The sequence below is a fragment of the Quercus lobata genome, chromosome 2 (assembly GCF_001633185.2).
Source record: "Quercus lobata isolate SW786 chromosome 2, ValleyOak3.0 Primary Assembly, whole genome shotgun sequence".
In the NCBI taxonomy this organism is placed as follows: Eukaryota; Viridiplantae; Streptophyta; class Magnoliopsida; order Fagales; family Fagaceae; genus Quercus; species Quercus lobata.
This window is the reverse complement of record NC_044905.1, coordinates 79,313,806-79,327,560: the sequence shown is the minus strand read 5'-3', so window position 1 is coordinate 79,327,560 and position 13,755 is coordinate 79,313,806. Positions and strand designations below refer to the sequence as shown.

Sequence of the window (13,755 nt, the reverse complement as noted above, 5' to 3'; positions counted from 1 at the left end):
AGGTTTCTCTTTTAAAATTCTGTTATGTCGTTATTTAACTAAAATATATATATAAAAAATATTTTTTAACACAAGATATAAATTCTACTTTAGCCTAATCTAAGTGTATGTGTATGTGAAGTTTCCTTCTGGAGACTTGAACTCCGACTATTGCCCCTCACACTCCACAAGCACTTATACTCGTGGAGTAACCATTGCACTAAGGGTGTGCATGCAGTGGTAAATAAAAAAAATAAAAAATTCAATTTTTTTTTCTTTGTTGAAAAAATATATTTTCATCCCATGAGAAAAAAGTCACATGGTAGAATTTTAAGAAGAAAACCTAAGAAATAACATATAAGTATTGTACCTAAGTTTTGCCCTATAATATAAACCCTTATTGTTTTTTTCTCAAAAATAAAAAATAAATTCCTTACTGTTTCCAAAATATCATTTCCTTCTTCGGGGGGCAATGAAAGCACATCCAAAATATCATTTGTTTCCAAAATCTCACTTGCTTCCGTAGAAAAAATTGAATTTCAACCCTTGATTGTTTCTTGTTTCTACACGAAATCATAAACCATTTTTTTCTGCTATATATTCGTTTGTAGGCCGACCTTCGTAACAAGTAACAAGAACAACCCATTCAGGGAAATAAATAAATAACAACCCATCTTGCACAAGTTCACCATATTTACTTCTACGGTTCTACCATAAACAATGCACAATTAATTAGAAATCTTTAATTAAAAATCTTTCTCAAAAAAAAAAATTAAAAATTTTTAACATAAATGGTTTTAATAATTTAGATAAAACTATGGCAATGTTCTGTGCAAGGATGAGATGAAACTCTCCTTTGATCACCTTCGCCTTTCATGAATAATTATAAGTTGTTGCGGCCCGTTGATTTAACCGTATTAAATTATTTTGAAGTGAACCCTATTATATACATCGCATTAAATTAGAACATTCAGTTCATACCCTTGTGTCGTAGGTATCCTTGTTTGGATTTTTTTTTTCATCACTCATCACTCTTCACTCAATTTCCGTCACTCATCACTTAAAATATCCCATCACTCTACACAAAGTGTGTTTGGCACCATCACTCAATTTATCATCTCTCAAAATTTTCAACTATTTGTGGGCCCCATACCTGTAATTTGATGCAGCTTTTACTTTTTTTTTTCCCCCTTCAACCCTCAATACCCAAACTCATCGAACCTAGTGAAAAAAAAAATAAAAAAAACCAGAAACTCGAACCCAATGAAAGAAGAAGGAAAAAAAAAATCCAGCCAACGGAGACCAATGAAAGAAGAAGAAAAACAAAAAGAAAAAAAAAGGAAGAACGAATTGACAAGAGCAAAAAGGAAGAAAAAGAAAAGAAAAGAAGAAAGAACAACTGAAGAACAGTAGAGAAGAAAGAAAAGTGGAGAAGAAAGAAAAAAAAAAGGGTCAAAAGTTGCGGCTGACTTGACTAGTGAGTCCCTCCATATGTGTTTAATTACCAAAATGTCATTGGAAACAGAGTTATGGAAACTGAAAACAACTAAAATATGTTTTTAGTTTCCATAACTTATCACTCAAAAATCAGAAAATTAAGTGATGGAAACAAAAACTGGAAACAGAGTTATGAAAATCTAAACGGACTTCTCAGCCATGGATCCCACCATTTTTGAGTTATGAGTTATGGAAACAGAGTTATGACTTATGAAAATTGAAAATCCAAACAGCCCTAAACTTTTGGACGAGAAATTATTAGGTCTATCGAAAGGCTACTAAAGTGATCCTCCCTACCAATAAAACACTGTTCTCTCTCTCTCTCTCTCTCTCTCTCTCTCTGATTAAGAAGCTTAGAGGATGTTTGGATTTGTTGTTTCCATAACTCATAACTTTGTTTCCATCACCCATAACTCAAAATATGGGGTTCCACGAAAAAAAAAAAACTCTATTTGGATTTGTTTTCAAATTTTGTTTCCATTACTCAATTCTCTGATTTTTAGTGATGAGTTGTGGAAACTAAAAACACATTTTAGATGTTTTTAGTTTCTAAAACTCAGTTTTCAATGGCATTTTGATAATTAAACACAGACTGAGGGTCCCACGGTTAGACCTTTTGCTCTCTCCAACACACGTTATCTTCTTTTCTTTTTCTTTTTCTTTTTTGTCTTTCACGCTAGGTCTGGGACACACCTTTGTGCTATTCTCTTCTTCTTCTTTTCTTTCCTTTCCTTTTCACGTTGGTTTTTGGGTTTGGTTGCAAAGGTTTTTTTTTTTCACATTGGGTTTCTGGGTTTGGTTGCATTTTTTTTTTTTTTTTGGTAAACTATACCACCATCAGCTCAGAACCACCATCTTCTCCATCCTTCCAAAATCAAGAAACAAACTTTTCAATTCTAACAATACCCACAAACTTTTCAATTCAAACAATCTCCAAAAAAAAAAACCCAGATTTCTCAATCATAAAAAATAAAAAAATAAAAAAAAAAAGGCAAACTCAAATCCATCATCCACACTTCATTGGTTATAGTCACACTTCAGTAGCAACACCACAAACCCATCGCACCACCAAACCCACCAATTAACGGCCACCGTGGAAAGCCATCAACCACCGTCAATGAACAAGTCGTCTCAAACCTAGTCCACTAATCTATGCATGAGAGAGAACAAATATATAAAAAATAAAATAAATAAATAAAAAATCCTATTTGGTTTGGCAATGAACAATCCTCGTCAATTGAGGTGAGATACCTTCAAAAGATGTGGACTGTCAATTGATGCTATTCTGGCAAGACTGATGTGGAGATTTTTGGACTGTTTTGCCAAAAACAGTCCAAAAGAAAAGAAGAGAAAAGTTCAGGAGAGGCAGAGAAAGACGAAGGAAAAAAAATGAAAAGAAAAGTAGAGGCAAAGAAAGATGTAAGAGTCAAGGAAAAAAAAAAAAAAGAAGAGAAAAGTCTTCTTTATTTTTAGAATCTAACAATTATAATCCAGTTGGCTGCTGATTGAACGCCACTAAAGTTATAAATGAACCAAGTTAGACTTAGCTTAGAAATAATTTTTAAATGTGTGAAAAAGTACTGTTCAATCTTTTTTTTACTGTTCATATACCTTGGTGCACTGTTCATATCTCATGAGGCACTGCTCTTTATAAAAAAAAATAAATAAATAAATAAATAAAAAACGCAAATATGGGTTTGGAAACACGGATCCAAACCCACACAAAATAAAATATAATTTTATATATGTGGCAAATCAAGGTTGCATTTTTTTCAATCAACTTGTGTGTTTTGATCAAACAAAGGAAAGTAACATTTAATGGCTTAAGTTTGACAAGGTATAAATGTTAACATCAGATTTGTTTGAAACCTATGACGAGTTATTTTGTTTTTAATTTTAATCAACCTGAGACTGAGAGACACAAGGTTGACTCAAAGGCAAAGAGAGTGGCGACTGGCGAACTTGGCACGCAAGAGCAACGAAACACCCACGCAAACGGTAAAAATTTTCAAAATTTAAAAATTGAAAATGGGATTTGGGTCGCGCGTTTGAACAGGCTGACCTCATCACCTGCAGCGTCCGTTTCTGTTCGTCAATCAGAAGACTTTTCATATTTTATCAAAAAAAAAAAAAAAAGGAAGACTTTTCCCATTGGGTCCCCACACTTTCCATTTCGGCGCGCTTTTAATTGCAGAGAGATAAACGATGCCCCATTTCGCCAAGGGTAAATCAGTCAATTGCTTATAATATGCAAAAACGACATCGTCTCAATAAACTTCTAAATTCCAACCTTCTCCTTCTTAAAATAAATAAATAAATCTTTTCAAAATAAATAAATAAATAAAATCCCATCTTCCTATCATAAAATAAATAAATAAATAAAATTCTATCTTCCTAGAATTAAAATTTTGGGGGAAAAGCTGAAAAAAAAAAAAAAAAAGTGAAGCCAAATCCACTTTTAACCCTTGTGATAAATTAAAACATGTCCCTTTTTTTTTCAATCTTATATTTATACCATAAAGCTTATAAAAAAATATAATATAATATAATATAAACACTTCACTTATATATATATCTTAAAAAATTACTAACAAAGCAACTTACCTGATAAAAATAAAATTTTGATTAGAGTTTTGTGGTGGGAGGTTGTCTTCCCCACTTTCTCCCGCCAACGTTAGAGATAAAACTCTCACAAAAAAGAAAACACAATGTAAAGAACAATGATATTCATAAAGAGATATAAGTTTTAAACATAAATAAGAGTGACTGAAAATTTTAAATTGCAAACCATACCACTAAAATTTGGGAATATTTGGATATTTTGAAATTTCAGAATTTGGATCTTAATTATTAGAAGTGTCATATACGCTTACTACACATGTTTTGTTCATCCAATAAAATGATGCCACATCATTTTTATTATGTCATATCATTTTTAATTATTTAAATTTTTTTAGACTACAAAAATGATGTGGTATCATTTTATTGGATAAACTAAATATGCATGGTAAGTTTATGTGACACTTAACAGAAATATATGGACGAAAAAGCTATCAATGCAAATGGAATAAAACTTCAAAAAATAAAATCTAAATTTGAAAATGTTATTGTGTAAGGGGTCGTTTGGTAACGTTGTTTTAGTAACATTATTTATACTTTTTGGAAATACATGTAGGTGAAAAAGTGTATGAAAATACGTGTAATATTGTTTAAAAATTGAAAACATATGTTTAAACATATGTATCAAATAAGCCCTAAACATTTCGAAATTATAAGGCGTAATTTACAATTTAGCTTTAAAAAAAAGGCGTAAATGCACTTTTAGGGTCCGTTTGGATACAGCTGAAAACTGAAAACTGAAACTGAAAACTGAAAAGTACTGTAGCAAAATAATTTTTAAATGTGTAAATAATCCTGTGGGACCCATTTTTAAAATTTTTTTCTGAATAAAGTGATTGTGGGTCCCATGAACAGTATTCAAACAGTGCATGAACAGTAAAATTTGTCTCTGCACAGTAAAATTTGTCTCCCGCACAGTACATAAACAGTACTTTTACTGTTCATTCGCTGAAAAAAAAAAAAAAAAAAAAAAAAAAAAAAAAAAAAAAAAAAAAAATTCTTAAACGCAAACGTGCGTTTGGGAAGCGCAAAACGCGCTTCCCAAACGCACTCTTAGTCTCTACATTTTGCATCTTTTCCATTTTGGTCCCTACATTTTCATTTCACCATTTTTAGTTCCTAAATCAATTAACACGTTCCATTTTGATTCTAACCGTTACTCACTTAACAGAAATTGCTGATATAGCAAACAAAGTGTACTGTTGGCACATTAAATGCTGACGTGGCCAATAAAATAATATTAAAAAAATGTCACATTAGCATAAAATGATGATTAAAAAAGACACATAAGTTTTAAACATAAATAAGAGTGACTGAAAATTTTAAATTGCAAACTACACCACTAAAATTTGGGAGTATTTGGATATTTTGAAATTTCAGAATTTGGATCTTACTTATTAGAAGTGTCATATACGCTTACCACACATGTTTTGTTCATCCAATAAAATGATGCCACATCATTTTTATTATGTCATATCATTTTTAATTATTTAAATTTTTTAGACTACAAAAATGATGTGGTATCATTTTATTGGATAAATTAAATATGCATGGCAAGTTTATGTGACACTTAACAGAAATATATGGACGAAAAAGCTATCAATGCAAATGGAATAAAACTTCAAAAAATAAAATCTAAATTTGAAAATGTTATTGTGTAAGGGGTTGTTTGGTAACGTTGTTTTAGTAACATTATTTGTACTTTTTGGAAATACATGTGGGTAAAAAAGTGTATGAAAATATGTGTAATACTGTTTAAAAATTGAAAACATATGTTTAAACATATGTATCAAATAAGCCCTAAACATTTCAAAATTATAAGGTGTAATTTACAATTTAGCTTTAAAAAAAAGGCGTAAATGCACTTTTAGTCTCTACATTTTGCATTTTTTCCATTTTGGTCTCTACATTTTCATTTCACCATTTTTAGTTCCTAAATCAATTAACGCGTTCCATTTTGATTCTAACCGTTACTCACTTAACAGAAATTACTGATATAGCAAACAGAGTGTACTGTTGGCACATTAAATGCTGACGTGGCCAATAAAATAATATTAAAAAAATGTCACATTAGCATAAAATGATGATTAAAAAAGACACATAAGTTTTAAACATAAATAAGAGTGATTGAAAATTTTAAATTGCAAACTACACCACTAAAATTTGGGAGTATTTGGATATTTTGAAATTTCAGAATTTGGATCTTACTTATTAAAAGTGTCATATGCGCTTACCACACATGTTTTGTTCATCCAATAAAATGATGCCACATCATTTTTATTATGTCATATCATTTTTAATTATTTAAATTTTTTAGACTACAAAAATGATGTGGTGTCATTTTATTGGATAAACTAAATATGCATGGCAAGTTTATGTGACACTTAACAGAAATATATGGACGAAAAAGCTATCAATGCAAATGGAATAAAACTTCAAAAAAATAAAATCTAAATTTGAAAATGTTATTGTGTAAGGGGTTGTTTGGTAACGTTGTTTTAGTAACATTATTTGTACTTTTTGGAAATACATGTGGGTAAAAAAGTGTATGAAAATACGTGTAATATTGTTTAAAAATTGAAAACATATGTATCAAATAAGCCCTAAACATTTCAAAATTATAAGGTGTAATTTACAATTTAGCTTAAAAAAAAAAAGCGTAAATGCACTTTTAGTCTTTACATTTTGCATCTTTTCCATTTTGGTCCCTATATTTTCATTTTACCATTTTTAGTTCCTAAATCAATTAATGCGTTCCATTTTGGTTCTAACCGTTACTCACTTAACATAAATTACTGATATAGCAAATCGAGTGTACTGTTGGCACATTAAATGCTGACGTGGCCAATAAAATAATATTAAAAAAATGCCACATTAGCATAAAATGATGGTTAAAAAAGACACATAAGCATCCACATCAACTTTTGATTTTGAAAATTAATTTATCTATTTTAACAAAATAAAAGATGAAAAAAACAATATTGTTTGTTGTAATTAACAAATCCAATAGCCTAACTTTGACAATTGGTTTGAAACAGAATTAGCTTATTAGACCTAAGTAGCTCAGCCCAATTACTATCACCTTTAAAACCACCACCATTACCAAAACCATAGCTTTTGCCTTTTCCACTACTAGACCTAACAAAGAACCACCACCAAATCACAAACCTATAACAAAGACGCAGCGGCACCAACAACACCGGCGACGATGATAATGGCGAGGCTTTTGCTACTCAAACCACTACACTGCGAACCCAAAGGCTTCTCGCAGAGTTTATCATTGCGGTTAAAGTCCGAACTGTTGAAGCTCACCAAATCGGCTGGTATTGAATCGAAGAGATCGTTGTTCGCGACTGAGAATATCTTCAACTGGTTCAACCAGTTAAGACCGTACGGAATCGAATCGAAGAGGCATTTATTACTCAAAAATCAAGCTGTTCAATAACTTACAGTTTGCGATCTTCGACGGGATTGATCCAGCGAGAGCGTTGTTGAAGAGATCTAGGGAAACGAGATAAGGCAACCAGTTACAGATCTGAGACGAGAAATTTATGTTTTTGTCGGTATATATATATTTTGGGTTTGTGTTCATGTGATTGAATATTTTGGCTTTGTGTTCTTTCTTGTAAATGTTTAAGATGAGACTAGATCTTAATTCATGTGTATTTTAGGTTCTAATTTTGTTTTTTTTTTTTTTATTTTTTTTTATTTTGTTAAAATAGATAAATTAATTTTTAAAATCAAAATTTGATGTGGATGCTTATGTGTCTTTTTTTAATCATTATTTTATGCTGACATGACATTTTTTAATATTGTTTTATTGGCCACGTTAGCATTTAATGTGTTAACAGTACACTTCGTTTGTCACATCAGCAATTTCTGTTAAGTGAGTAACAGTAAGGATCAAAATGGAATGCGTTAATTGATTTAGGGACTAAAGTGGTGAAATAAAAATGTAAGGATCAAAATGGAAAAGATACAAAATGTAAGAACTAAAAGTGCATTTAGGTAAAAAAAAGAAAAAAAGAAAAAAAAGAAAAAAAAGGAAATCATTGGGAATATAAAATTTGAAATTCAAAAACAGGGGCAAATACGTAATACGGCAAGTGAACCCACTTTGAGGTTTCTATAACAGACACACAACAGGCACACACTGCAACGAGTGAAGTGGGAAAAAATAAACTTAAATAAACCTCCCTTTTTATCTGAATCTATTCTCTCTTACTCACATTTCACAATCAAAATCTCTCTCAGAGAGAAAACCCCAAAAACAACGCACATTCCAGTCAGCACTCATGGAAGACCAAGCCCAGGTAACGGTAACTACCACCACCGCCGATTATACAACGTTGTTGTTTTCCTTAATTTTTTTTAAAACTTCGATTTTATCTTTTCACTTTGTCGGTTCGTTTATAAAATAAAGATTTGAAATTGAACAAAAAAGATTTGTGTGTGTTTGTGTTTGTGTTTGGTTGCAGAAAATGGAGGCGTTGAAGAAAGCTTACGCGGAGATCATTTTGAACACGGCGAAAGAGGCGGCGGCGCGTGTAATGCAGTCGGAGAGGAAAGCGCTTCGCTTTCAGCACGATCTTCGTGCCACCAAAGACGAGGCGCTTCGAATGCTGACTCGGTTTAAGCAACTCATCGATTCCAAGGTCCTTTTTTAAAAAAAAAAAAATTGTGTTTGATTTTATTGTTCAATTGGGTTTTGTATCGGTTTCAATGATGTGAAATTATGATCTTCTTGAGTGTTACATTGGTTCTGACACTACATTAGGGGCTGTTTGGAAAGAATTGAAAAAAAAAAAAAAAACTTTGTATTTACTTTTTGAATTTCTGATACTTTCTGTTTGAATTAAACGGAGGGGAATGCCGGTGCAATATTATTTGGTTTGGAAAGTAACCCATTTAGTGATAGGGTTTGAAGAATGCTATCACTCATTGGTTCATGGCTTAACAAAGCTATAACTTTTAATGCGATTAATGCTAGAAAGTAGTTCCGAAATGCTTACCAAATTAATGAGTGATACCCATTGCTAGAAATGATGTGTCTTTGGTTTTCTGTGATTTTTTTTTTTATTGGTTAAGGAGAGTTTCTACTATTTTCTATTGGACTTGGGATGAATTGTGAATGAACAGAGTTTGTGTTCGGTTTGTCTTTTTAATTGGGTAGAAGTAAAATATGTAGTTTTGGCTTCGGGTGAAGTTGAACTTGAATATGTTTTTTTTATTTATTTTTGGGGCATTGCTTGATGATTGTATATTTGCTTATTCTGTGCATGTGTGTCATATACTTGTTTTGGAAAGGAACATGTTCAAGGGTTAGTATCGGGGTCTCATCTCATGAGGCTTAGTATTGTGCCTCGTATGTTAACTTCTATGTCTGTAAGCTCTCATCTTATGCCTTGAGTTATTTCCCCAAGCAATTGCAAAATGTGTCAATAGAGAAGCAAGCGTAAAGATTGCTTCAAAAGATATTTGATTGACAGGACCAGAAAGATTGGTTCTTATTTGGAGTAGGTTCTTCTAAAGTATTCCAACGAAGCAATCTATGTGCAATTTGGAAATTTGTATTCAAACTCATTTAATCTCATTATCGCATGATGGACTGTTGATTTCATATCCACTTTATTAATTTGTATAAGAAATTTGGACCACAACCTTCTGTGTGCAGAAAAGGATGGAGTTGTGTCTTTGATGAATTCAGCTATTTCTGAACCATCTTCTTTTGTTAGTTAATTGTTTCTTAGTTGGGTGTAAACTGTTCTCAAATTTTCAATAATGTCTTCACTCCCTGGTGTTAGAGGTCATCTAGTGACTTGAGTAACTAGAGTCCACTATGTTCTGCTCAGATTTGTTGAATTTTGGCCTGGACCTTTTCCACAAATAATACTAGGAAAAGGTAATTTGTTGGTCAAAAAGAAATCTGCACTCTTGTTTCCCATTATTTGGTTATAATTTGCTTCTATGCCTCTTTTTATATCTACCCTACCCTTATAGAAACAAAAGGCACTATACGTTTCACCAATATCATTGTAAGTTACCGATTCATTTAATTTATACATGTTGACAATTTCATTCTTTGAGGATGGCTTGTGCAAGGTCTTGGTTTGATTGGGAGGTCTGCCCCTATGGGTAGTCGTAGTAGTGTGTCAATAAATTGCATTGCTCTTTCAAGCCTATAGAAAATTTCAGTGCATTAATATTCAAAAAGCATCTGAGTTCACTAACAGTGCCTGCTCTGGGTGTACTTCTCAGATTTTGTTGGAAATTAATACAGAATTGACCAGTCTTTCCTTCTTACAGACGGCTGAAGCGGAGATGACATCATTAAATCAGCAAAGAAAGATTGATGAGCTTGAAGCGCAGCTCAATGAGGCAGAGGATGTTATAGCAGATCTTAGGACAGAGGTGAAACATGTATGGGATAAGTTGGAGAAGGTGAAAAGAAGCCAAGCTAAAGCTTTAAATGGACGGATCAGGAAAGAAGATGCATCTTCTCGTGAAATTACTGCAGCTCAGCTGATGATCCCTCCTCCACCTTCAAGTTCAGCATCAGAAACTGTGACAACTTCTGACTTGAAGAATGCACCATTAGATCAGAAAAGCAAGGAACCTGAGCCATACATAAATGGATTTACACAGAGAATTCATGCATGTGAAAGAAACTTAACAGATGGAATAGTGCCTACTTCTGGAGATGTAGGTGATCAACATTCCCCCAAAAAGAATGAGTTGACCACTAAAATGATTCATAAGGAAGAAGGAAAATGTCCCGTGCCCTCAACTAGGACCATTATCATGAAAATAATGAAGAACTCAACTAGGGAAGAAGTAAAGAAGCCTGTTAAGGTCCGCACATCACGAAGAAGAAGGAACCGATTTGGAAAAGTCAAAGCTAACTTACGGAAGTCTCGTCCTGGTCATCTAATGAAACCTTGTCAGCAATCTTCTATTCTTTCCAGTGGTAAACCGCACTCCATCAACGGGCTTGTTAAATCTGCTGAGGGTGCCTGTACTATACCATCTATTAAGGCAGACAAAGAGGAATTTAAGACTGTTAACAAAGGGGAAGGGAAAAATGAGATGAAAAGTGGGGATGCCATTGACACAATTAAGTCTCTTCCTGATCAGCTTAGCAAACCTTGTCAGTCATTCTCTGTACTCTCCTGTTGCAGAACTTTTTCACATTCAGTCAATGGAAATGTCAAATCTGGTGAAGATAGGCTGAAAATAAATGAAATTGAATCCAAAGTTAAGCCTTTGACTCGTCTGGATCCAGGACTGACATTAATTAAACGTGACATAAATCCTAGATTAGGTTCTACTAATCTTACTGTGAGCATGAAGGCATCTAAAAAATCTGGACTTATCCAGAATGCGGTAGAGGACACAAAGATGGATGATTCTGAGTTGGGCAAACACAAAGGTGACACTGCCGATAATTTGATGCATCCAAGTCCGGAGTTGAATGTTGGGATGGTCAAAATACGACTGATGAATTCTGATTTGAAAGATGCTGAAGCATCTGATGATATAAAGGATTCTTCTTGTCAATCAGACAACAATAGGCTTCTCAAATACACCTTTCAGAGGAAGCGCAAGAAGGAATCCTTGGGCAACCTCGATGAAAGTGTTCCTCTTGAAAAGAGAAGGGCAGGAGAGAATCAAAGTGGTGCACCAGAGCTACAAGGTTCTAGTTTAAATAATGAATCATCTAGGGATGGTCGGCGACTAGCTCAAGTTGCTCGTCAGGTTGGTTTTCTTCAATTCTTCCCCTTGATTGTGTCCAGACCTAAGATGCCTCATTCTGATCTCATATATCTGTGAATACTTTATGACCTGGCTCAGTACATTCTGAGTAGTAAACAGATATGATTTATGAATTTGCATGTTTGGCCTAACGTATACTGGGCGGGAATTGTGGTTCATTGGGCATTTATTGGTATCCTGTGTTCAACATTTCTATTGAATGTGGAGGGCTAGAAATAAAAATCTGAAGTGTTATAAATGATTCATAAGGCAGTTAGGATGATGTGTTCAAATTTCTTTTCTACTATGAACTACATCGTTTTTTTTTCTTCAGAGAGGTCTATAAGAAGATTCCCAAAGATCATATCGCCATTGAAATTAATTGTAATTGTTTATGTAGATGGATGCATTTTGTAATCCAAATAGGGTAAAATTTAGGTTTATTTCTTTAGGTTCTCCAATCAAATTCAAACTCTTAGTTATGGGAGCCAATAAAGCACAACCAGTGTTATTTTTTTCCAATAACAATTGAGTTCAATTCAGTTATGAGTTAAAAAAATTTATTGGAAGTTAATTTTATTGCACTTAAAATATTGTACCTAAGTTTTACCCATCCAAATATACACACATCACTGATTTCTTTTGCCTTTTTGGTGCTCTCAGTGCATAATCTCATGCTTGTTGAGTTTCATGTTACCAGGTGATTAATAAGCTTGTCTAAAATTTTATTTTGTTTCCCCTTTTGTGCAGCTTGTTTCTTTGTCTGGGAAGAGGTGGTGGTAGTAAAGTTGGCTGTTTCTTACATTCAACAGGGAGAAATTTGGATATGACATACAAGCAAAACTAACCTTAGCATGTTTTTTTTCCTCAAGAAAGTGCTTTTCTGAAGAAATCTGACGTCGACAGGCTGCATATATTAGAGAGAGAGTGCGAGAGAGATAGTAATAATCTGCTGTTAAATGGCCATTAACTTCTAATCATTGTTGCCTTTTGAATTTTGTTCTATAGAAGTTTCTGTTGTCCAGCCTAATTTCTTTACATTCCTATGAAATCCTCCTACTAAATGTAGATGTTACTTATCAGTAATGTCTGTACTGATTTTTGGGCAAGGTCTAATGACATTTGCATCGTTTATAGTTTTTTTAGAACTCACCATTAAATGCTGAATAATAAGGCTATGTATATAAGTTGAGGCATCGATGGTTAGAGTCATTTTTGTTCATAAACAGGCTACAAGTTGCATATACAGATATGCAGGTAGTTCTAGCTTTCCATAAATATTTTGAAGTTTTTCATTTTCTGTTTTGCTGGGTTTTTAATTTTTATTTATCTACTTCAATCTAGATGTATTTGTGAGGCATATATACAAAAACCCCGCACATAATCATACGATTTTAGATGTACAAAACGGAGATAGAGTAGTTTTCCAGTCATATCAAACAGAGCAGATTATTGTGGTGGCCTAATTATGAATTTTGGATGTATCTCTATATGCACATGGTGATAGTGGGTGGTAGATTGCTAGTGATTGGAAGTAACGAGCAATGACTCAACATGTAGGGCTTATAAATAAATCGCTGTGAAGGCCCATTTTTATTTTTTCACTTCAGATTTCTTTAGGTAGCCTATACAATGTTACATACTTGCATTAGCATCCAGTTATGCAAAAAAAAAAAAAAAAAAAAAAAAAAACCTATTTTGTATCTTTAAATACTATTTTTTCTATTTTACTAATTCATTTTATAACTTATCTCATATCTCAGTTTTTATTGTTACATACAATTTAATAAAATAATATAAACTACCTAATAAAATAATATAAATACTATTCTCTCTCTTTTTTCTCCCACTCTCTCTTCATACACAATCACAAGATTTTTATTTTTAATTTTTTCATTCTAGATTTCT

General features: G+C 32.7%; 1 protein-coding gene across 2 annotated transcripts; it reads left to right on the top strand.

The window, feature by feature from the left end:
* The first annotated feature begins 8,271 nt into the window (after positions 1-8,271).
* On the top strand, positions 8,272-13,053 carry LOC115976769. 2 transcript variants are annotated; one of them, XM_031098253.1, is made up of 4 exons: positions 8,272-8,414; positions 8,574-8,750; positions 10,402-11,850; positions 12,598-13,053. In XM_031098253.1, exons 1-4 carry the CDS (start codon positions 8,391-8,393, stop codon positions 12,628-12,630), a joined length of 1,683 nt encoding a protein of 560 aa, XP_030954113.1. In that variant the 5' UTR covers positions 8,272-8,390; the 3' UTR covers positions 12,631-13,053. The 2 variants fall into 2 exon arrangements, with proteins under 2 accessions (XP_030954113.1, XP_030954114.1); XM_031098254.1 differs by having other exon boundaries at positions 8,272-8,408; positions 12,598-12,968.
* Positions 13,054-13,755: the final 702 nt, after the last annotated feature.

Coding starts and splice junctions, on each gene's coding strand:
- LOC115976769 (XM_031098253.1), top strand. CDS start 8,391: ATGGAAGACCAAGCCCAGGTAACG. Junction 8,751..10,401: donor AGCAACTCATCGATTCCAAG/GTCCTTTTTTAA, acceptor TCCTTCTTACAG/ACGGCTGAAGCGGAGATGAC. Junction 11,851..12,597: donor TAGCTCAAGTTGCTCGTCAG/GTTGGTTTTCTT, acceptor CCTTTTGTGCAG/CTTGTTTCTTTGTCTGGGAA.